This window comes from Sinocyclocheilus grahami, unplaced genomic scaffold (assembly GCF_001515645.1).
Source record: "Sinocyclocheilus grahami isolate Dianchi unplaced genomic scaffold, SAMN03320097.WGS_v1.1 scaffold269.1, whole genome shotgun sequence".
In the NCBI taxonomy this organism is placed as follows: Eukaryota; Metazoa; Chordata; class Actinopteri; order Cypriniformes; family Cyprinidae; genus Sinocyclocheilus; species Sinocyclocheilus grahami.
The window spans coordinates 790,565-816,203 of NW_015505448.1; the positions used below are offsets into that span (position 1 = coordinate 790,565).

Here is a 25,639-nt window from a genome sequence, read left to right on the forward strand (position 1 = left end):
AAACCAACATGGAGGCTAAGGTGGTCTCACAGCCAAGCCAAGCTGGTTAAACTGGCCTGGTTGGATGGTTTAAGTCTTGTCAGCTGGTCATTTACAACTTGCCTTTTTGTTAATGTAGGTCATTATTTATATATTGCTATTAGTATATTTTTAAATGGTTAAAAGTAGATTTTTTTTTCTCAGAGTATTATATTTATAATGAAAAAAGTAAAATGCAGTAAATCAAGTTAAAAAAAAAAAAAAGGCAAGTTTTGCTCTAAATTAACAGGAAAAAAAGCTATATTTAATTGTGTAACACAGATTTACAAAAAGCAATATTTACCTACATATAATAATTTTTGCAACATTTTAATAGTTGTAAACTGAAAATAAGCAGTGTGGAATTGAACTGACAATTTTACAGAAATTAGAAAAAAGAATTAAGAAATGAATCACTTTTACACCATTTTTGCATTTTTAAATTTGAGACACTATTAAAACAAACTACCGTTCAAAGATTTGGGGTCTGTAAAAATTTTATAATACATTTGAAAGACGTTTCTTATGCTCACCAAGGCTGCATTTATTCAATCAAAAATACAGTAAAAACAGCAATTTAGTGAAATATTATTACAATTTAAAACGACTGTTTTCCATTTGAATATATTTTAAAATGTAATTTATTCTTGTGAAGCAAAGCTGAATTTTCAGCATCATTACTCCAGTCTTTAGTGTCACATGATCTTTCAGAAATCATTCAAATATGCTGATTTGCTGCTCTAGAAACATTTATTATTATTATTAATACTAGTGTTGACGCGGTTTCTGCTGCTTAATATTTTTTGGAAACCATGATAAACTTTTTTCAAGATCCTATGAAGTAAGTTAAAAAACAGCATATATTTGAAATACGATTCTTTTGTTACATTATAAATGTTTTCACTGTTACTTTTGATCACTTTAATGCATAGTTGCTGATTAAAAAAAATATTTGCGGACCCCAAACTTTTAAACAGTAATGTACATTTCAACACAAGCAAGGATTGTGAGACTAATGTACATCTTTAAGAAAAAAAAAAGGCTAAATAAACAGTGTAATTATGATATTCACAATTACGCTTAATTATATATGTTATGAACATTGAATATATCATGTAGCCCTACTGGGAGATTAACAAACTACTTTAATTTGGACTAAGCAGGAAACTACATGAATGAACTGCATCAACAGTAATTGTACGGTAATGTATGTCGTACCTTCTTGGGTTTGACGACATCCTGGATGTAATCGCTGTACTCTGCCAGTTTCTTCTTCTCTCTCTTAGTTATCGTCTTACTGCCCTGACTGAAGGAGATCACAGCATTGAGAGGGCTGCTGTTAAACTGATGAAGTGACCGTTAAAAAACAGAAATCAGCTCAAGAGTCGAATTACAGTAAGTGGCACAGTGCACTGAAAGATTAAATGCTAGCATTCAATGATTGTATTTGATTAAAATGTTGATATATTGTATAGATATATCTTGACATATATCAATATACAGTATATTAATGGTATAGGGTTTTTAAGCGTTTTCCCTCAATAAACTCCTAATTTGCTGCTTACTGAGAGTAAGCAGAAATAGTAGTCGTTTTTTTCTTTTTGGCCATGTCAGCATCTAAGTCTATCTTCATGGCGTAAACTGAGCAGGAATAATACAAGAGTTACATAAACACAAAATAAAAACCAAACAAACACGTTTTATGTCGTCAAGTTTAATATGTTCTACTAATGTTTTAGAGTTATCTTTTCTGGTAAAATCTCACTAAAGAAATCCCTGAGTGAGCGTACTTCATAAAAAGGTTTTCTGCATGCTATTTATTGTTAGTAAGGAAGTTTATAGTAGCTGTGTTTAGGTATTGGGGAGTGTTAAGGGATTTAGAATATGCTCATGCAAATCTAAAGTGTTAGCATATTAATATACATAATTATATATGAAGGAGATGCAGTGTGGCAGGCAGGTCATTATTTTGCAGTGACACTACCCTGACCTTTCAAAATAGTATGTAAAGTAGTAAGCACAATGTCACTAGACCTCATTACATGCACGTTGAGTTCTGTGAGTGTTGTCTTGTGAACAAATTTGGTTATTTTGCAGTTTTTGAACAACTAGTATGTGAAAATGTATTTTTGCATTGCGAAAGTGTTAATTTGTTGCACTGAAAAAAGTAAGTCAAGTTAACTGCATTGCATTATGGGATATGTTATTCCATGCTGTATGCTCTATTGTATTTTAAATAGTAGTATCTGGAAATTCCATACAGAAAATTTGCATACTGTGTACAGTATGCACTACATTGTGCACTGTTGAATAAATAGCTATTCCAAACATAGCCAAAGGGTAAAGTGCCAAATAAATTCATGTAAATTATGTCAGAGTTACAGTTGCCCCCTTGTGGCAACAAAAGGAAACACTAAGAGACAATCTTGCATGCTCACCGTGCAAAATACTTGGCTAGAAAGAGCATGAAGTAGCACAGAGCACCGAAGACGATCACAAACATTATCTGCCAATCTTCAGGAATCCAGTCCCACAGATACACGACTATTCCCTAATAAACACACAGATAAACAGAACAAATAAAACCTGTGATGGGAATGAGTCTTCAGTAAACATGAAAATGAGAACATACTGTGGAAAGGTTGAGCGTTTTAGCCAATCCCTCTCCAACAAGAGTGTCCAGTTCCTCTGGAGCGAAAGTGCTGATGATGAAGCTGAGGATGAAGAGAGACGGAAGGAAGATTCCCAGAACTCCACACAGGAAGGAATTAAAATGATTGCTTCTATTACTGCTCACATTCATCCTGAGGGAAGACAAATACATGCAAAACTGATAAATATTACATATATGAGCTCTAGAGTCATGATACATAACAGATGATGTGATATAGTGCGGATGGATGGATGTGTACCGGTCCTGTTCTAGAGTATGGTTGATGGTAGAGATGATCAGGTTACAGTCTTTCTCCAGCTGGTCAAGTGTTTTCTGCACGGCCTGGTTTATGCTCTTCTCAATGGTCTCACAAACCTCATCAATCTGGTTGATGCATCTGCTGGGCTGCACACACAAAATCACAATTTTAATCATTTTATATTTACTTGATCAACTATCTGTAGTAGTACTGTTATATGCAATAGCAAAGTAAAGCAATAAGCCATAAGCAGCTGTACAATTTTACCAATTTTACAATTCAAAACAAACAATTAAAAGTGATACAGTAATACAGCTACGTTTTTTACAGTTTACATTTTGCAAAAGGTGGACTAATGGAATGAAGAAGTACTTTACTGTCATTACCAACAAAGCCGCATAATATGAATGCATTTTGGCATTAAGAGCATTGCCATTGAAACTAATTTTAAGGATGTGAACAGCTCAGAGCAGAATATCAGTTATTTTGTAATTACAGTAATTCTGCCAATTGTCAGGTAAACTGACTAATATTACTGATCAAATATACACTACCATTCAAAAGTTTGAAATCAGCAAGATTTTTTAAAGGTTTCTAAAAAAAGTCTCTTATGCTCACCAAGGCTGAATTTAGTTGATCAAAAATACAGTACAAATAGTTTTATTGTGAAACATTTTTAAAGTTCAAAATTTTTTTTTTTATTTTGATTGATTTTGCTTTTTAAATATAATTTATTTCTGTGATGGCGAAGCTGCACATTCAAAAGTTTGAAATCAGCAAGATTTTTTAAAGGTTTCTAAAAGAAGTCTCTTATGCTCACCAAGGCTGAATTTAGTTGATCAAAAATACAGTACAAATAGTTTTATTGTGAAACATTTTTAAAGTTCAAAATTTTTTTTTTTTATTTTGATTGATTTTGCTTTTTAAATATAATTTATTTCTGTGATGGCGAAGCTGCTTTTTCAGCAGATGAAAAATGCCGATTTGCTGCTCAAGTAACATTTCTTACTAATATACAATGTTGAAAACAGTTGTTCTTCTTAAAATTTTGGTGGAAACCACATTTTTTTGATGCGTAGAATGTTCAAAAGCATTATAAACATCTATACCAATTTAATGTGTTCCTGCTAAATAAAATATAAAATAAAAATGTTAACACTTTAAGGTTCCATTAGTTAATGAACAAACAATGAACAATACATTTATTACAGTATTTATTAATCTTTGTTAATGCTAGTTAATGAAAAAACAAGCACAACTTTTGATTTTAATAATGCATTAGTAAGTGTTGAAAATTAACATAAACTAAGATTAATAAATGCTGTAGACGTATTGTTCATGCTTAGTTCATGTTAACTAAAGTAGTTAACTAATGTTAACTAATGAACCTTATTGTAAAGATTTACCATAAAAATAATAGTGTAAAAGTTTTCAACAACAAAAAAAGCTGACTGACCCCAAACATTTGAACGGTAGTGTATCATAAGCAGCCTGAAATAATCGTTTATGTCTTAATACGATCAATCCATTTCTCCTTGTAGCTTTAAGTTGGGTTTTTAAGAGATGTGTCTCTGCTGACAGACAGAACTAATTAATGTAAATGCTGCAGAGAGAAATAAATCCATTTCCTCTGACACAGCAGTGCAGCATGGGCAGGCTTCCATTAATCATGTCACCTCTAGGAGGAAAACCATGGACATTTGACCAGCACAGCAATCAGTTACCATCATTTCTTACTTTTTGAGGGTTGGGGATGTATATCGTGGGCATTTCAAAGCCACATTTGTTGAGTCCAGGTCTTCTGCACAGCTCCTGAACAATCTGCATCATCACTCGCTGTGGGAATAAAATCAACACCAACACATTTGACCATAAGATGGGCTGATGCTAAGCAGGTTTAAAGTGACAGAGAAACACCTGTCTGGCTTCCTGTCAGAGAACAAACTATTATGGCAAGAAGATCGGGATTACATATTGAAGTGAGATTGGAAATCACCATATCAAATGTGTAAGTCCCGTTATGCATTTTTATTCCAGACAGAAATGTATCAGATATATCAGAAGGCTCACACACACTCACCTGTCTGTCCGTTTCCCGTCCAGCCTCATCAGCTTTGCTCAGGTAAAAGCGCAGTTTGTCTCCACACTTTTCACTCAGCTTCTCAACAATGTTCAATGTGCGCTTGCACAACGCTTGTCCCATCGGGTCAAAAAACACAAAGATGAGGTCCGCCTGCTCACCTGAAAATCCACAGATATGTAAAATGAGAAGAACTGTTACTGTAACAGTTGTGTGGTTTAATTTAGGTCAAGTCAAACTTTATTCCTGGTACTGAAAATTGTCCATTTTGTCTCATTAGTTTAGAAAGATCATTTGAAATGGTTTGAAAAGACACATATTTCATTCCTGTGTTGATAAGCAGAAAGTTGGGTTGGGGCGTATTGAAGGGCTTGTCTTTTTTAAAAATAGAAAATAGCCTTTAATTTACATCACAAGCCTTGATCGGAGATTTGCTACTTGTTACAAAATGAGTCATCAGTATTTTTTTGGTCCACTGTCTCTGACAAGAAAGACCATTTAAAATGATCTTAATTTCAAATTTGATAAATATACAATGTTAATGTAGTATTATTTACATACTACTATAGTATTTATTAATATTTTGAATTAGCTTTTATTCTTATATTTTCATATTTTCTTTTACTTTATTTTTTTTTTTATTATTTCGTTGAGTTAATCTAATATTTCTATTTATTTTAGATTCATTTCATTAACAAAGACACATTTTTTATAGTTTTAGTTACCAGTATCAACACTGGTACACAAAGCTAACATACAGCACATTAACTCAAATTCAAAAATGTGAAGTTCGCCTTATCAGAGAAAATGGCTGAAGAGTGAAACAACCCAGAAAATCCATTTTGAAATCAGCATCAGAAGATAGGTTTATTCAAAATACAAATATAATACATAAAATCTCAGAGAACCAGCCTAGCCACTAGCCCCCAACACTACACATTTTGAAAGTCTCCTTTCTCTCACACATCTATTTCAGGTCTTGGAGTCTCTACTAATGAGCTGATGACCTGAATAGGGTATGTTTGATTAAGGAGACATGCAAAATGTGCATTGCTTGGGGCGTTCGAGGAAAAGGGTTAAAAACCACTGCTATAGGAGCTATAACTGTCCAAAATGATGAGGCACAGCCTTACCAAAAGAGGTGATGGCACTGTTGACATCAAAAGGGTACACCATATCTCCATCCACCAACCCTGGAGTGTCCACAAACGTCACCAGGTTGAATTTCTTCTGTTTGGAGGTGGAAATCTCAGCGTTCAGGTAATCTGTGACACCTACAATATACAACTGCAGGCATTCATAAAACTGTGCTGGTTAATCATGTGGATTTTATGAGTAACAATCTACTGTTTCAAAACTAAAATTCTATGGGGGGGAAATCCGTAAATAAAACATGTTCATGAATTCTGATTGACTCGTCCAGTTTTCTTGACCATGCCCCCTCTGGTGGTCTGTTGTTATGGTTACCCACAACAGCTCTTCAACTGGCAGCTTTAAAGTGGAGCCACATAAAGCTAGCCAGTGAAGAACGACTGTGACGCAACGCCAGCCAGCCAATATTCACACGCTAAGAGTTTTGAAAGCATGTAAATAATATAAAACGACTTTTTCTAAAGATTGGTGTTTCACTGTGCAAAAGTCATCGCCACAATGTCTGCTTTATGGCTGCTTACAGGTTCTGAAAAGTTAGATTGTTTAGAAAAGTAATATCACACCTTGAATCTCCATAGTAACTACATGTCAAATGTTTCTGCTCCCTTCACATCTGCGGTTGACACTGAAGCTCTTTCAGATAGTGACTGCAGGTGTGCAAGATCTCACACAAACCCGTCTTGTTCGGTCTCATCAGCATTCAACAAAGGTGCACCAACATACCCTCAAATCTGTCTGTCCATCTCGATCTCTATTTCTTAACCACTCTCTCTTTCTCACTTCAGAAAATACTCGATTTTAAACATAGGTTGCTCTTTCTTCGTAGAGAGAGACTTAATGTTTCTCCTAAAAATTCTCCTATAAAATGAAAGTGGATGATAAAATGTATGATTTTTCTTTCCTATGATTACATAAGATCACCATCATAGACACTACTGTTCAAGAGTTTGAGGTCGGCAAATATTTTAAACGCTTTTGAATGTTTCTTATGCACAACTAGTGTGGATTCTTGATTTAAAATACTGTAAGATTGTCAAATATTATTACAATTTAAAAGAACTGATTTCCATTTTAAAATGTAATTTATTCCTACAGTATGAAGGCAAAGCTGAATTTTCAGTACCACACGATCCTTCGGAAATCATTCTAATATATTTATTTGGTGCTCAATAATTTTAATCAATACTGAAAACAGATCTTTTAATATTTTTGTAGAAACTATGATACATTTTATTTTCCAGAATTCTTTGATGGACTGAAGGTGCAAAATAGAAATCTTCTGTAAAATTATATGTCTTTACTGTCTTCACTTTTGTTAAATTTAAGGCATCCTTGATGAAATGTGTATAATAAATTGTAAAAAATCTTGCTGACCATAAACTTTTGAATGGTAGTGTACCCATGTAGTTACTTTCATTCCACAGGTGCTCTGTACAGTAATTAAAATCAGATGTATTGATAGGCTCAATAATCACTAAAGGATCTTTGAGTCTGAAAAGGTAACTGGAGAAACGTGTCTCACTTTGCTGCCGAAAGGTGGAAGGAGATACAGAGGGATCTAGTCCACTGAGGAAAAGTCAAAGGTCAAGAAAGTGCTGCGTCATCTCCAAACCGCACAGCAGCACCACTGCGCAGAGACCCGAGTCATGCTTATGTCAAACTTGTCAAACTTATTGAGATAAGACAAACCAGCCATAACCACGCCCAAACAATGCACCAATTGCAAATCTCGCTATTCTTTCCTACACACACCCACATCCTGATGACCAACACAGACATTTTAAATGATTGAAGCCAAGCAAAACCTTCAATGCGACACCTCATAGAAGTTCCCAGGACCATAAAAACATTTGCAACACATTCATGCTCATAAATTTGACTAATCAATGTGAGATTCATATTGACAAAAATAACCAGAAAATGAATGGTGGTTTATACTTAAAAATAAAAGGTTGCATGCATGTTTTACATGCATCTAATAATTATGTCAGGTTTGGACTTTAAGCACGTAATATGCAATGGCTATACAAAACGCCATTTTCATTTCATATTTATGCCTATTGCTGACTATCAACCGTATGTTCTCTGTAGCAGTAATGTGGGAAGACATTTCTCTGTCTATCCCACTGATGCTGCATTGTTGTCAATGTGAATGACTCATTCTGGTTCTCTGCACCGGGTGAACCCACACTGTCCACTGAAGGAATACTGCACAATCAGTGTGTGGTGATGATGCCCTCTGACACACCCAAAGATCACTCACCTAAACCAACGAGGTCCCATCACTCAGACAAAGTCAAGCTTTAACATCAGCTGGACTCTTGGTTTTAACGGTTACATAAATACACAGCGAAAAGCGTTAAGTCAGCAGAGCCAGAAGGAGTTTATCGAGGTGCATGTGAATGAGATGTGTTGCTATGTTTCGTGCTCTCAGGCGGATACTGCGCTGGACGTACATACGCTTACATGACTCAGTGTGAGGTGTTAGTCATAGCTGTAGATGCTCCTGCCTCGACTACACATTTTCCTCAACCTAAGACTAATTTCTAAGCAATAAATGAGGAAAATTGCACTAAAAACTACAAATATTTAAAGGGTTTGGCTGTTCAATATCATACATAATTGTCAGAATTTTTTATTATTGTCAAGTCACACTAATCAACAACGCCTAGAAGCTGTCATTTACTCTCAGTCGAAATGCATGGCGCAGAAGAAATATTCATATTTGATAGGCAAATATGAATAGTTTATTCATGCACAGAAAAAAAAACAAGTGCGCAAAACTACAAAAATGAAAAGCAAAATAATAAAAAGGTAATTCAAAGCAATGTACAACACTAAAAAAATTCCTAAAAATCTGATTTAAAGTTTCTGAAATATCTAAATCATAAGATAACATAGCACACTAACACATTTTAAAGGGACTGAGATGATGATAAATAAAAGAGATTAAGATATTCTACGTTGCATATAAATCATAACAACTCTAACATGCTGATCAACCCTAAATATAAATATATATTTATATATATGTGTGTAAATATACGTAAATACATATAGATTGAAATCTTAGATTGAAATTTCCTACCTTTGAACTCCAACAGAGGTCTGAAATGCGGGTAGAGGTGTAATGTTGCATTTCCCTGTGAGGAAAAGAAGCAAACATGTTGATGAAGGAAAGATAAGACACATTTAAAGAGGAGAATGTGGTGTGAAGTCAGAAGCCAGGCCCTGCTGTAGGGAGACTCCCTGCTCTTCCTCTCGCTCTCGCGTTCTCTCTCTCTTTCTGCAGGCTGGGTGATGGTGTGACACTCTCGGCCACGCTACTGCTCTCTTCCTGTTCTGCTGGTAGGCTCTTCCTGTAAAGAGCTGATAATCCTTTCATATCACTCTTTCACCGTAATTACATTACTCATGTTGAGGTCTTTATAGAGCCAGAGAAGGAAGGGGAAGAGCTTTATATGCTAAGGAAAAAAGACCCTGTGTCTTTAAGACAATCCCTCTGCTTCCAGAAGGAGTGACTGTCTAAGATGTGATATGGTCTACTCTTTCGCCACATGCACACATGTACGATTTTCCCTCTCGCTCTCTTAAGGAAAAACAGTCGTTTTTATCCTGTTAGCCTTTTGGCCAAAGCATTTCCTCTTAAATACTTTTGCATGCCTTTTTGCATTCTGCATGTAGACATATCTCAGACAATTTGCCCTTTAATGAGAACTTAATGATAAATGCTTGGATTCATATTGAAATCTTTGGATTTTTGACATTTTCTGACCTTCTGAAACTTTTTTTTTTTGGGAAGAATCTCTTCTGCTCACCAAGGCTGCATTTATTTCATCCAAAATTCAGTAATAAACAAAGTAATATTGTGAAATATTATTACTATTTAATGCAGCCCACTAAGGCTATATATATAATCAATACAAACAGTAATATTGTGAAATATTATTATTTAAAATAACAGTTTTCTATTTGAATATATTTTTTATAATGATGTGCTACATAACATTTTTGCAGAAACTATGATTCTTTGAAGAATAGAAAGTTATAAAGAACAGCATTTACTTGAAATACATATTTTCTTATAACAATGTGAAAGTCTTTTCTGTCACTTTTGATCAATTTAATGCATTATTGCTGAGAAAAAGTATCAATTAATACAATAAAATCTAAAACAAAACAGAAAACTTTCACACCCTAAAGGTTTGAATGGTAGTATAAGTAAGATTACACTTTTTTTTTCTTAGAAGAACTTGTGAAAACAATGTAAAAAAACTGTCTATATTTTCCTCTCTATTTAATAGAATTGCTGTCTATTAAACATATTAAAGATATTTTTGCTCACTCTCATTTCTGTAGATCTAACTTATGTTGTCTTAATCCAAACCGTATTTAACATTGTACTCTATTTAAATTCTTTCTGAAGAATTTCCTCCTCAATAAGCAGGAAACATTCCAGAAATTCCATCTGTATCTGCTCACAAGTACATTTTTTCTGGACTTGTGCCATTAGAGAGGAAAGTTGAGTGAGAACAGGAAATAATGTGGAGAAAAGTGCACGGAACAGGATTGGATAATGTCATTTACTTGAAATACATATTTTCTTATAACAATGTGAAAGTCTTTTCTGTCACTTTTGATCAATTTAATGCATTATTGCTGAGAAAAAGTATTAATACAATTTAAAAAATCTAAAACAAAACAGAAAACTTTCACACCCTAAAGGTTTGAATGGTAGTATAAGTAAGATTACACTTTTTTTTTCTTAGAAGAACTTGTGAAAACAATGTAAAAAAACTGTCTATATTTTCCTCTCTATTTAATAGAATTGCTGTCTATTAAACATATTAAAGATATTTTTGTTCACTCTCATTTCTGTAGATCTAACTTATGTTGTCTTAATCCAAACCGTATTTAACACTGTACTCTATTTAAATTCTTTCTGAAGAATTTCCTCCTCATTAAGCAGGAAAAATTCCAGAGATTCCATCTGTATCTGCTCACAAGTACATTTTTTCTGGACTTGTGCCATTAGAGAGGAAAGTTGAGTGAGAACAGGAAATAATGTGGAGAAAAGTCCACGGAACAGGATTGGATAATGTCATTTTTTCCCACATTCTGCTCTGATTTTAGAGGAAAACATGGAGAATTCTGTGGAATGGGTTTAAACAGAAAAAAGTATTAAGTGAATCGGAGCCTATAGCATTCTTACTGGTAGCTAAAAGCAAACAAACAGTTCATATACTTCATATACATATGTGACCCTGGACCACAAAACCAGTCATAGGGGTCAATTTCTCGAAATTGAGATTTATACATCATCTGAAATCTGAATAAATAAGCTTTCCTTTGATGTATGGTTTGTTAGGAGAGGACAATATTTGGCCGAGATACAACTATTGGAATATCTGGAATCTGAGGCAAAATCAAAATTGCCATTAAAGTTGCCCAAATGAAGTTCTTAGCAATGCATATTACTAATCAAAAATTATGTTTTGATATATTTACGGTAGGAAATTTACAAACTATCTTCATGGAACATGATCTTTACTTAATATCCTAATGATTTTTGGCATAAAAGAAAAATCGATCATTTTGACCCATGCAATGTTTGTTTGGCTATTGCTAAAAATATACCCCAGCGACTTAAGACTGGTTTTGTGGTCCAGGGTCACATATACTTCTTTAAAAGTTATGTCTCTGCATGAATACTAAAGCTGGTGTTCACAGCCATCCTGAGATCAGGAAAAGGTTCAAATAAGGGTTGTTTCGGAAATTCATTAAAACAGGTTCAGCTAATGTGTTTTCAGTTGATTGATATCTTTGCAGCTTGGTTTTATCGAACGGCAACCTGAGAAGACCCCCACTGGTCAACATGTGACTCATGAGTCATTATTATTAATCACCCCATAATTAACAGCACTCACAAATGCACTTTCGCTACTCATCTGTTTCAGTCACATGACTTTTCCGTTCATCCACCATATTTATGACCATCAGTAAGGCAAAATAACGGCAGTAAATACAAAAACACATGAATGAATACACTATTCATCTTCACATACCTCTGTATATATGCATTATCTGCAGGCCTCCGCTGGTATGCAGAAATGGATTGTGCATTAAATGTATATAAATGTCAATGAATGTTAGACGTAGTAGGGACTGTACTAACTTGAATTCTGTCAAATTTATTCTAGAACCTGGTTGGATCAAATCCAATGATCAGCGTTTATTCTTGGCATCTCTGTTCATGTGTTTTTGTACTGTACTCTGCGCACTAAAAAGGTAATCAATGTACCAACACAATCAAATATAAAAACCATTTCCCTTGCTCCAAATACAGGAGGTAAGAGTGTAAACTGTGCGCCTTAAGCAGCTTTCTCGCAATAATCTGCTTTCTGTTGTGCACAAAAATGTACTTACTGTTAGTGACTCTCGTTTTCTTCCACTAGTTATAAATGTGAAGCCTTGTGTCTCAATGGCAACACCTGTCTTCTGTATGTGCTCCTCCACATACCTGAAATATAGATTTAATTTAGCATATTTTTATACCCATACTCATCCATACTATTTTTTTAAACAGTTTTTAGGAACTATATGGACGGTCGAATGCAGTGGTTTGTAACTGGTGGCTTCAAAACGACTTAAATTGATTTTCATTTGAATTAATTTTTTGATTTCTAGACCTGGAAAAATCATGTAAATTAATAAAACCTTACCATGGAATGTTGCAACTTCAGGGATCTTATCTATTCACAATCAGCTTGCAACACTCCAAAAAGAAAGGAAAACTTGAAATCGCATCATATGACCCCTTTAATAATGAATGTAATCTTCTATTTTATCAGGCAGAAACTGTAAGTAATATATATATTTTTTAATCCTCATCCTTATTCATAATCCTTCAAATGTATAATCACAACACAGGGCCTTGGAGTCAAAAAGGATAAGAACCACAATATAATGGGACATGATGTTGGTATATAAAAACAAAATTTAGGGAAAAGAAAATGTCATTCTCCTTTAAAATGTGTGTGAATCTGTGTCTGCATAATCTTCATCTCCAGATCTCACGCTATGAAATCATTTAGGGATACAAGGTGTTTTTGAAGTGAGAGGTGTGATTACCAGTTAATGAAGGAGCTTTTTCCAGCAGAATGGTTCCCCATAATCATAACTATAATCTTTTTCCGAGGAGGTAACAGCCTCACTCCCAAACTCTCTGCCATTTTCACCAATCCTGTTAAAAACATCCAGACAAATGGAGCTTTATTATTATTAGTACATGACGCCTTATTGCTTTCCAGCAACAATTCAGAGTACTGATTTATACAGTAAATGTGCATACACACGTGCAGTTTGCACCTGTATATACTGTAAATATTGTATGTTGCTGCCCTGTAAAAGACCTTTCAGTTTAGATGAACCTGAAGATATTGTATACTCGTGGGTTTACATATACTGCACTATTACTGTATATATATTCTGTACTGACCCATGGACTACAGTAGTGTGGCATGCAGAGACAACTGGTCAACATGACCGTGTCTCAAATCCCTGTGCTGCCTACATAGTCATGTTGCCATATCATATGATGTCCAAAACTGTCGTGGTAACGTTAGGCAGCTTGCTAAGGTTTGCTAAGTTTGTAGTCACAGTCAATAACACAACTTCTGAATGAGCGACTATGAACATGTGTTTACATACGAATGGTAACGTTACCCGTTATTTACCGTTGTCGTTGTCGATATATAAAGTGTGGCATTCTTTCAGTATTCTCTCACTCGGAGATGTAATGGTCGATTCGAGAGGATTTGCTACAGCTCGCGGCTTCTTACAACCTGACATATTGAAAATGTGTAGGACTGATTTTCACCGGCACCCAAAGCGGGGGAACCAAAATAGTGTCGCACACTAGAAACGTCAGAAATGTAAAGCTTTAGCGCCCTCTAGTGGAGGAGAAAGTTCCTGCGGCGAATGGAACGCCTTCATATGAACAGACTAGACGCGTTAGCTAATACTAAAACATAACATATAACAGAACGTAACATAAAATAAAAACAATAAATACTAGATATTTTTTTATCCGTTAGCGTGGACACATTTACCATTGGTTTCCCACATACGAAAAAACAAATGGACAAATTATGTAAAAATAATTATAAATCTAATATAAATATAAAAATATTACAAATATTAGCCACAATAAAATACAGTCATTCATATGTTTATTACTTTATGTTTACATGAATTATTATTGAAGTAACATTTTGCACATGTATGCCATATTTAAATGTATAAAACTACTTGACAGTAATTATTTAATTATTTAATTATTATTTTATTTAAGAAAAAAGGAGAACTGAAACGAAATGAAATAATTGAAAACAGTAATAAAAAATACCGTTACATCAATTCCATCTGCAACAATAACTCCGCAAAAATAAATAAATAAAATAATATAATAAATGAATGAATGAATAAATAAATAAATAATAACAATAAAATAAAGTGATATACATCAAGATCAGTAGAATGGCTGCAATATAACAAAGAGTGAAAAATTTAAGGGGGTCTGAATACTTTCCGTACCCACTGTATATGAGCATTTATGTACTGTATATGCAACGGTAAGTAAAACAAAGTATGTATTGACATTGTAAGTAAAGTATGTATTTACATAGTAAGTCATGGATATTGAATTGGGATGCTTTCAGGGATAATGTGCCACAATACGGAGTACAGAGGACCACTGGACATAGTGAAATACAGGTCTGAACAGGCTGAGGAGGCCCTCAGTCCTAACGCTGTGAGCCTGCAGTGTTCGTGAAAATTCCAAATGTCCAGAGTATTTTCTTTATTGTGTATTCTTTATTATTTACACTTTTCTGTTTTCTTTCTGATCTTACTCTTTCTGAGCCCTTTTGTGAAAATATCAAATAAATAAGTATATATATATATACATTTTCAGATGTGGTTCTTTCTTATATTTCCTGTAGAAGCCCCTTGTGATTCCTGTGTGATTCCTGTAGGATTTCTGTGGTATTCCTGTAGCATTCCTGTGTGATTCCAGTAGGATTTCTGTGGTATTTCTGTAGCATTCCTGTGTGATTCCAGTAGGATTTCTGTGGTATTCCTGTAGCATTCCTGTGTGATTCCAGTAGGATTTCTGTGGTATTCCTGTAGCATTCCTGTGTGATTCCTGTAGGATTCTTGCAGGATTTCTGTGGTATTCCTGTAGCATTCCTGTGTGATTCCTGTAGGATTCTTGTAGGATTTCTGTGGTATTCCTGTAGCATTCCTGGGATTCCTGTAGGATTCCTGTAGGATTTCTGTAGCATTCCTGTGTGATTCCTGTAGGATTCTTGCACGATTTCTGTGGTATTCCTGTAGCATTCCTGTGTGATTCCTGTAGGATTCTTGTAGGATTTCTGTGGTATTCCTGTAGCATTCCTGTATGATTCCTGTAGGATTCTTGCAGGATTTCTGTGGTATTCCTGTAGCATTCCTGTAGGATTTCTGTGAGATTCCTGTAGCATTCCTATGGGATTCCTGTAGGATTTCTGTGGTATTCCTGTAGCATTCCTGTAGGATTTCTGTGAGATTCCTGTAGCATTCCTGTATGATTCCTGTAGGATTTCTGTGAGATTCCTGTAGCATTCCTGTGTGATTCCTGTAGGAGTCCCACAGGAAAATGATCACGAAAATCCTGTGGGATCCTACAGGACCTTGCAGGTGATTTTTCCTTCAGGAATGCCTGCAGGATTTTTTTGTAAGGGTGATCAACGACTCAGAGCAGCGTGCGTGCGTGAGTTAAATGTGGTGTGTGTCTCTTTAAGAGCGCAGGTGAAGGGTGTGGTCAAAAAAGAAAGCAAGTAAACAGGTTGAGGATCAAACGTGACACAAAGTATACAGGATTCGAAGCCCAAAGCGATTTTAGAACGGTCGCGATTTTTTTTTTTAATTCATAGAAAAAGAAAATATTTTATCCCATAATCTGATGGGATTTCCTGACAATCCTACAATGATCATATCTGCAATAGTTCTGTATCTGCTTCTTCTGTCACATCAGGCAGGTGAGCTGACAGGAAAATCTATTCTGGTTTCACTTTTATAAGAAATATTATGCTGATGTACTCTTATGTATTTTATAAATATTTATTACACTACAAAGTAATTTACTATAATACTTTTGCCGCATATTTGTAAGTGATAACAGCGCTGCTTTAAACCACGTTTTCTCTGTGCTTCTTCCTGTAGTGTCAGAGGAGCAGGTGCAGCGCTATGTTATTAGAGAGAAGGGTGAGAATGCTGTACTACAGTGTCTTGACCAGCCAGTTAATGCGTCTTCACTTCTTTATCGTTGGAAGAAAAGTGGGACTGTTGTTGCAACCCCAAACCCCTTGAAGCCATCAGAGCATCTTTCCATTTCAAACAATGGCTCTCTTTGGATCAGTGGCCTTCAGGCTACAGATGAAGGCCAGTATGAATGTGAATCCCAAACAAAGGATGGCAGCTCATGGCAAACTCTCTCAAACATCCTGCTTCGGGTTGCTGGTATGGTGCTATGGATATCTAAATCGTACTAATGATATGCAGTAGATGTCTCCAGATTCTTTGAGATCGGGAGTCTGACTTCAAACAGGTTTTACTGGTTTAACGGCAATGCATGAACCTAGAAAACCACCACCATGTGACTGAGATGCATAGGTTAACCACCACATATAACAACTAACTGCACACAAGAAGAAATCTTAGTTTAGTTCCTCTGAAACTTTTTAAAATGTTAAAAATTTGGGGTCAGTTAGACTTTTTGAAAGAAATTCATATTTTTATTCAGCAAGGATTCTTTAAATTGACCTAAAGTGATAGTAAAGACATTTATAAGTGTTGCAAAAAAAAAATCATTTTTAAACTTTAAAAAAATCATAAACTTTCTGTTCATCAAAGAATAAAATGTATCACATTTACCATAAAAATAAAAAGCAGGCACAGCACTACTGTTTTCAGCATTGATAATTATAAGAAGTGTTTAAGCAACAAGTCAGCATATTAGAATGATTTCTGAAGGATCATGTGACACTGAAGACTGGAGTAATGATGCTGAAAATTCAGTTTTGCATAACAGGAATAAATTACATTTTAAAATATATTAAATCAGATTAGCTATTTAAAATTGTATTAATATTGCACTAATATTCTTAACTGCATTTGATCAAATAAATGCAGCCTTGATGAACATAAGAGACTTCTTTCAAAAACATTTAAAAAATCATACTGATCCCAACCTTTTGAACAGCAGTGTATATGTGCTATTGACATTTAAAATGCTCAGTTGATATGTAATATTTTAAGAACCGCTGCTGTTCATTAATTCTGAAGTTCTAAAGAAACATTTGTGATGATAATTGAAATGACAGGTGGTTTGTGAGAGTGGAATGAATAATTATTTATGTTTGTGCATTTGTATTATTTCAGAGGGTCCAACTAGCATCTCTCTGGCCATAAAACCAGCAACTCTCCTACAGAATGGAACATTATATGTCACAAAAGGTTCATATGTGTATTTTAACTGCTCCAGTGAGTCTTTTCCCTCTCAAAACTTGACATGGACTGTTGAAGATTTGGCGCTGGACGGTTATGACGGGGCGTCTGGGAACAAATCATTCATTGAGTTCTCCATAAGAAACATCCAACCAAGCGATCAAGGGATATACACCTGTACATCCCAGAATACACTCTCCAAGACAACTGTGAACAAGAGCCAAGAGCTACTAGTTTACTGTAAGACGGATGTTTTCATAGTTTTTCAAAACGTATTGGAAATGTACACTCATAAGTGGTTCTTTGCATTGATTGGAGTTAATTTTTGTTATATTTGGTTCTTTCAATTTACTTTGAAAATGAAAAAAATATTTCCAAGAGTCATTGTCTGTGTAGATTTGGTTTTGTTTGGTAGATCTGTGATGTATAGGCTTTAATTGTTTAATTGTCTTTAATGCCCTTTTCAGATGCTCCAGAGAGGCATCCGGAGTGCAGTTGGGTGATAGTAAATGAGCCATTCGATTTCTTGTTCATATGTAGCTGGTGTGGAGGTTACCCTGTGCCCACTCTGGACTGGCACGAGGTCCTTGAAGAAAATGTTATAGCCAAGGGTCCCACGATCAACTCCACGTCTCAGGAGACAGAACGGTTGGAGGTCCATGTGAATAGGTTTATACTGCACGATGTAAAGGAAGTGAAGTGTATCGGACATCATGTGACTGGTGTGGAGAAAGCCTGCTCCTTTGAGCTCAGTAAGACTATTTTTTCTACAGTATTGAGAACTATCACTGAGAATAGTCCTGAAAACTTTATTTAAAATATGATTCATTAATTGTTTTCCTTTTGATTATAGGCAAAATGTGACACAGACATGTTTTCATGAGATTTACCTACAGTGTTATTTTACCTTTCTCAGTGTATTTATTATTATTTTTTAAATAATAAATTAATAATTTGATTCATCAAGAAAACATTAAATTGATCAAGAGTAACAGTAAATATGTTTGTAAGTTATCAAAAATGTATATTTTAAATAAATGCTTTTTTAATAGTTTCCACAAAAATATATTAGGCAGCACAATTTTTTTCATCATTGATGATAACAAATGTTTCTTGAGCAGCAAATCAGCATATTAGAATGATTTCTGGAGGATCATGTGACACTGAAGACTGGAGTAATGATGCTGAAAATTCAGATTTGTCATCACAGGAATAAATTGCATTTTAAAATATATTCAAATGGAATAAAGGTAATTTAAACTGTAATAATATTTTACAATATTTCTGTTTTTGCTGTATTTTTGACCAAATCAAGGCAGCCTTGGTGAGCATAAAAGACTACTTTCAAAAACATTATAAAAATCTTACCGACCCCATTGTTTTTTCTAATCACATTCGTCTAATCTACACTATCAGCCCAGTTTTTGTTTAAATTTGAAATGCTTAAAGCACATGCCCTTTTCAGATGCTCCAGAGAGGCATCCGGAGTGCAGTTGGGTGATAGTAAATGAGCCATTCGATTTCTTGTTCATATGTAGCTGGTGTGGAGGTTACCCTGTGCCCACTCTGGACTGGCACGAGGTCCTTGAAGAAAATGTTATAGCCAAGGGTCCCACGATCAACTCCACGTCTCAGGAGACAGAACGGTTGGAGGTCCATGTGAATAGGTTTATACTGCACGATGTAAAGGAAGTGAAGTGTATCGGACATCATGTGACTGGTGTGGAGAAAGCCTGCTCCTTTGAGCTCAGTAAGACTATTTTTTCTACAGTATTGAGAACTATCACTGAGAATAGTCCTGAAAACTTTATTTAAAATATGATTCATTAATTGTTTTCCTTTTGATTATAGGCAAAATGACATGTTGACATGTTTTCATGAGATTTACCTACAGTGTTATTTTACCTTTCTCAGTGTATTTATTATTATTTTTTAAATAATAAATTAATAATTTGATTCATCAAGAAAACATTAAATTGATCAAGAGTAACAGTAAATATGTTTGTAAGTTATCAAAAATGTATATTTTAAATAAATGCTTTTTTAATAGTTTCCACAAAAATATATTAGGCAGCACAATTTTTTTCATCATTGATGATAACAAATGTTTCTTGAGCAGCAAATCAGCATATTAGAATGATTTCTGGAGGATCATGTGACACTGAAGACTGGAGTAATGATGCTGAAAATTCAGATTTGTCATCACAGGAATAAATTGCATTTTAAAATATATTCAAATGGAATAAAGGTAATTTAAACTGTAATAATATTTTACAATATTTCTGTTTTTGCTGTATTTTTGACCAAATCAAGGCAGCCTTGGTGAGCATAAAAGACTACTTTCAAAAACATTATAAAAATCTTACCGACCCCATTGTTTTTTCTAATCACATTCGTCTAATCTACACTATCAGCCCAGTTTTTGTTTAAATTTGAAATGCTTAAAGCACAAATAAAATTATTGTTTTTGAGTGGGCCACCTTAACCAATGTTGAGAGTTTGGGCCAGGGTTACGTGTGTGTCCAAAAGAATCTATGAAACATCTTTAAAATCAGCCATTATATATACAATTCTGTTTGTTGTTACTAAAGAGTTTTGATCTTTAAACCTTCCCAGAATATTTCAGCTTGCATTTTTTCCACTTCTTCCACTGCATCTCTGGCTAAATTGAAACCATTATATTTTATGTGTCTTCCAGAGAGGCCGTATCCATTAGGAGATCCCTTGGTAACCGCTCTGGAGGGCAGTAATATCACCCTCAGCTGTACTGAGACCGACTCTCTGCCACCAGCTAAGACTGTCTGGAAACAAAAGGACAACAAAATCATCAACACCACCTCCAAATATATTGTATCTGATAATAAACTCAACTACAAACTCATTATAATCAATGTAACAAAGGAAGATGAAGGGGCCTACTACTGCTACAGTGAAAACCCTCTTGATGCAAGAGCGCTGGAAGTGTTTCTAACTGTGAAGAGTAAGTTCATACTGATTTTTTTTTATATATAACAAGAATTCTTATATCCCAAGTTAAACATGTCCAGATCACATTTGAACTCAAATTCAAAATAAAATGAATAAAGGATAAAGAAAATGAAGGAAATAAAGGAAACCTATATTTAGACCATTCATATGTTTTGCACTGTTGCACTATTTTCATGACAGGACAGTAATAAATAGTTTTAAATAGCATTTATTATATTTATTTGTGTATAACAATATTTGAGAGAAATAGGCCTTTTGTGTACATAGAAAAAGTCTATCTTTTCTATCTCTATCTTAGATCTTTGAGTTCAGCTCATGAAAAATGGGGGCAAAAACAAAAGTGTTGCGTTTATAATTTTGTTCAGTGTAAATATTAGACGCATATGTACAATTATAATTTGCCTTACAAATATGAACATTATCCAATTTGCAATATGGTAGAATTTCATGGAAAACTGTCATGAAAATAATGTCACGTTGTATCTTAAATAGTCCTTACAACAAGCTTTATTTACTATAAGCAAAATATTTTTTTCTTTTGATTTTGGACAAGTTCTTGACAGGATATGTGAGATTCACAGTAAAACCGTATGATTTCAGTTGTTTAAGAATGAGACGCATGTTTTAAAAAATACATCAGTGGTCAGATCTGGAGATACTTCAAATATTAGTGATGATGACACCTGCATGAATGTGATCAGACAAGATGTTTCTGATATTGCTCTGTAATACCTCTCCCTTTGCAGAAGTATTACACAACATCCTCCACGTGAACTTCTCCCCTTTATAATAAAAGAAGTTTCAGACTGTGTACAGTATGACTATGTTTAATCTTTGTTCTCAGCTTCTGCGGACAATGGAGGGGCTGTAGTTGGTGTCTTTGTTTCCATTTTGATAATGATGATTGGAGTCACTGTTGGTGTAACAGTATATTCAAAGCGGGATAGACTTTGTATTGGTAAGTATTTTGCATACTGAGTTGCTAAATAAAACTCTTTATATAAAGATTTTTTGTATAAATGTATATTTTTATTTTTCAGGTTTAGGATTTAGGTAAGTATGACCGCAAAACATTACAGCTCATTAATAATCATAGTAATATGTCAGCATTATTCCAAAATATAAGTTTATTGTCTTTGTACATATAACGTGCTGGTAAGGATGTGTAAAGCTGAGGCATTGTAACATTTTCTTTCTAGTCATTTAGATGATAACAGAGGGGATATACTGAGTTTGGTGGACTCAGATGAAGAGGAAATTTTCCATCATACTGTTCCACAACTCCCTCCGCTGACAAACGGACATGCAACCACACTCGTAGAGATTCACAGAATACCATCCAGTAAGTTAACGGTTTCCCGAATATTGTTTAGACGTTTGTGTTATAATATCAAAAGGAGTTTATTTTGAAAGAATTGGGAACTGGGAAATCTTACATAATGAAGAAATTAAACAAGACTTGAGCAAATATAAGCAAGGCAAGTTTGAGAAATTACTATTTTGTTATTCAGTTGAAAAACCTGGAAATAGAGAATGATGATGAATTGTGTTTTTTTTTTGTACTTTCGGATATGCTGAAACACGTGTGTGTATATTTTACAGGTGATCATGAAGATAAAGCAGACGGTACCAATCAACACAACGATCAAACGCATCCAGAATAAGTACAACAGTCAGCAGACAGCTAGTTATCAGTTTAAATGTACAGAAAATTAATTCTTCAAAATGGTCAACTCTGCTAAATTATTTGTTTGATATTATCCTTGTGTAATATTCCAGCAATCTGTGTAAAGTGTAAAGATCTTAAACTTATTTTAGAGAGGCCCCGTTTTTATTTTCAGTATTAGGTTTTAATATACTGGCCTCACATCAATTAAAACTTTTACTACATACTGTGTTATGAAATGTTATTGTTACTTGAACTGGTTTGAATAATGCTTTCTGTAAAAATGTATGGGTGAATTTCAACAAAATATATCTGACTCATATTGGCAAAATAATAACAACAACAATAATAATAAACTTAAGGGAGGCCTATTTTGTACCATTGCAATTTCTCTGCATTGTTAATTTATTTTCATGACAATTAAGTAGATTTCCTTTCAATTCTCATTACTGTAAAACATCCAGACATTTTACTAACTTGTGTGTTTTTAAATTTTAAAAGTGCCAACGCACAATGCTTATTGCGCTTTATTGGATGGGAAGTGCGCTTCAGTGTTCCTTCCATTAACTGACAGGCTAGACTAATCGATTCTTGGGATTTAAGAATCAATATCGTTTCGTAAAAATGAGAATCGATTGAAATCGAGATATCTATATTTTTTTACCCAGCCCTAATATATATATATATATATATATATATATATATATATATATATATATATATACATATTGCTTAAAATGTAAGCCTAAATTGAAGGCATTACAACAAATACTAACATAACAGTGTATAAATACAATTTTAATAATATCGTAATTTTTGGCATTACATAATTAAAAAGTAGATCTTTTTAATAATGAGATTAAGGGGTCTGCTTAAATGATGTTGATATACAGTTTCAGTAATATATAAAACCAGTGGTGGAGCCAGGATGTTTTCATAGGGGTGGCCAGGAAGGGGTCAGCAACCAGTCTGGGGTGGCACAGAAATCTTCATTATTTCAATATAAAAATGTGTTTGACTATAAAACTGGACTGTTTTAGTGCCTAAAACACAACTGAATACAATTAATTTGTACTCAATTGTAACTGAGATGTGAAATAGATCAAGTAATACTGAGTGACTATGACAATGATTGTATTATTCCTCATCTCCATGTATTTTAATAAAGGAGCTTAATATTGCTTAGTCAGCTTGGTTCTGGTTCTCCATCATTGCATACTCATGGATGAGACATGCAGATAACTAGTTCAAAGTTTAGTCAACCTTCACTGAATCAATGAACTTTGAAAAAGTAAACGGTGAATGTTTAACATTCGATTAGTTGTCAAAATAAATGAATTGCAACAGTTCTATCATACCTAAATTGAACTCTGTACAAAGGGGGAAAAAGAGTTCTCTTTTGAATCCCCATGTGCAAGAATGTGAAAAAGGGCGGAAGTCAACAGCACATAAATGCCAGAATGTAAAATGAATTATTTTCTGCATTTAAATAACCTATAGTTTAATTTTCGTACAAATTAACTAAAAATTAGCGCATATTTCCTAGTACAAGTGCACTGTGCTCACATTTAATTGTGCATTAAATTACAAATAAAAAATAGATATCAGCTTGCGCCTTTATTGTGATCTCGAATTGCAGAATATTTTAGTACATGCATTTGAAAGACGTAAATGATGCATACATACATGCTTGCACAGTTTTGCAGCTATTTGCATACAGTTGAAGTCCGAGTGTGCGCAGTGAGCACAGCAAAACGCCTGGCAGGACAGGAAAGTTTGCATTTCTTGTCAAGAAATAAAGACACAAAAACTGCAGTTGTGAGTGGGGTGGCCAAGCTTAGGTCAGTGGTGGTCACATAAAAAAAAAGAAAACTTAGAGTAAACTAGCTTTAAATGACATTCATGTATTCAAAGCTGTAAAATCACGATACCTGGGATATGAATGAAGTAGAAAACACACTGTAAATATACAGTAGACACACACACCCAAGTATGTACTGTACTGAGAATGATACCAAAGTCCCTTTATGATACACACTCGACGGTGGGGTCACGTGTTTTGCCCATCTGGCCACGCCCCCTAGTGAAATGAACGCAGAGGAGAGGTGAAATGATGCATACATGATTTCAGTGGCAAGATGATGTGCACTTCGTTTCGAGGTTGCACTGTCAAAGGTAAGTTGATTCACACACACCTTAGAGGATATATAAGCATATGCATTTGGTGTAAGAGGAAAATACGTTTTTATATTTGTAGGCTAGGAGTAGTTCCGGATATGCGCATGTGTTTTTGTAAATGACAGGTCTCGTTAATTGTGACAGAACCGCATGATCTGATCGCGGAGCTGAAACCCGCTCATCACCCGCGTCTGTACGGCTCCGCCGGCTGCGAGACATGGAGCGTCCGCTTCTCCCCGGACGGATCTTCTTTTGCCTGGTCGATGGGATACGGCATCGTTAAACTGCTCTCCTGGCCGCTGACATCCGAAGAGTGCGTCTATGTTCAGAACATAACACAATGGTTTAATAAATATAGGCTTATATCAACACCACAATAAATTATGGGAGAACATTCAAACTGTCACAAAAAAAAATAAAAAATAATAATAATATTAATAATAATATCACAGCTGAAAAAACAGCTGAAACCAGTCCTTGTTGACTGGTTTACCATTAAACACACACACACACACACACACATATATATATATATATATATATATATATATATATATATATATATATACAACCAGTCAAAAGTTTTTAAACAGAAGAATTCTCTTATGCTTATCAAGCCTGTATAGTGTATAATGTTACAAAAGCTTTTTATTTCAGAGAAATGCTGATCTTTGAATCTTTCTATACATCAAAGAATCCTGAAAAACTTTTACTTAACTTTTTAAAAATAATAATAATAATAAATTATAATAATAGGTACAGCAGTTTTAGAAAACGGTTGAAGAGAAAACATAGGAAAAACAGTAGTTTTGACTGCTTTTATTGTCCTCATTTGTAAGTCACTTTGGATAAAAGCGTCTGCTAAATGACTAAATGTAAATGTAATAATAATAATAATAAATGTTTTTTGAGAAGCAAATCAGAATATCATTAATATTACTGCTTGTTAAATTATTAAATGCAGGCTTGGTGAGCAGAAGAGAATTCTTTAAAAACATCAAAAATCTTACTGTTCAAAAACTTTTACCTGGTAGTGTATGTGTATATATATATATATATATATATATATATATAGTGGGGACAGAAAGTATTCACACC

At 34.3% G+C, this 25,639-nt stretch overlaps 3 protein-coding genes across 4 annotated transcripts in view; 2 read left to right on the forward strand and 1 right to left on the reverse strand.

Moving 5' to 3' along the window:
• The window catches only part of LOC107599615 (uncharacterized), a 16,077-nt gene extending 2,026 nt beyond the window's left edge, over positions 1-14,051 (reverse strand). The window contains exons 1-11 of one of the 2 annotated variants that reach the window (XM_016291266.1): positions 13,899-14,051; positions 13,294-13,405; positions 12,589-12,682; positions 9,251-9,305; positions 6,144-6,284; positions 5,011-5,171; positions 4,668-4,766; positions 2,931-3,076; positions 2,651-2,822; positions 2,457-2,569; positions 1,237-1,324 (exon numbers count right to left, since the gene is read on the reverse strand). In XM_016291266.1, the coding sequence (XP_016146752.1) occupies positions 1,237-1,324; positions 2,457-2,569; positions 2,651-2,822; positions 2,931-3,076; positions 4,668-4,766; positions 5,011-5,171; positions 6,144-6,284; positions 9,251-9,305; positions 12,589-12,682; positions 13,294-13,405; positions 13,899-14,013 (1,296 nt within the window). In that variant the 5' untranslated portion in view covers positions 14,014-14,051. Of the gene's footprint in view, positions 1-1,236; positions 1,325-2,456; positions 2,570-2,650; positions 2,823-2,930; positions 3,077-4,667; positions 4,767-5,010; positions 5,172-6,143; positions 6,285-9,250; positions 9,306-12,588; positions 12,683-13,293; positions 13,406-13,887 lie in introns of both variants that reach the window. The other variant, XM_016291268.1, reaches the window with a different exon arrangement.
• A 1,984-nt stretch (positions 14,052-16,035) lies between these two features.
• On the forward strand, positions 16,036-22,726 carry LOC107599650 (V-set and immunoglobulin domain-containing protein 10-like). Its single transcript, XM_016291301.1, has 9 exons — positions 16,036-16,241; positions 16,426-16,722; positions 17,644-17,949; positions 18,177-18,461; positions 20,408-20,689; positions 21,542-21,655; positions 21,738-21,750; positions 21,897-22,039; positions 22,300-22,726. The coding sequence occupies exons 1-9, from the start codon at positions 16,166-16,168 to the stop codon at positions 22,359-22,361; spliced, it is 1,578 nt and encodes a 525-aa protein (XP_016146787.1). The 5' UTR covers positions 16,036-16,165; the 3' UTR covers positions 22,362-22,726.
• A 1,742-nt stretch (positions 22,727-24,468) lies between these two features.
• The window catches only part of wsb2 (WD repeat and SOCS box containing 2), a 9,124-nt gene continuing 7,953 nt past the window's right edge, over positions 24,469-25,639 (forward strand). The window contains exons 1-2 of the mRNA XM_016291269.1: positions 24,469-24,538; positions 24,686-24,854. Coding sequence (XP_016146755.1) covers positions 24,502-24,538; positions 24,686-24,854 — 206 coding nt within the window. The 5' untranslated portion in view covers positions 24,469-24,501. The remainder of the gene's footprint in view (positions 24,539-24,685; positions 24,855-25,639) is intronic.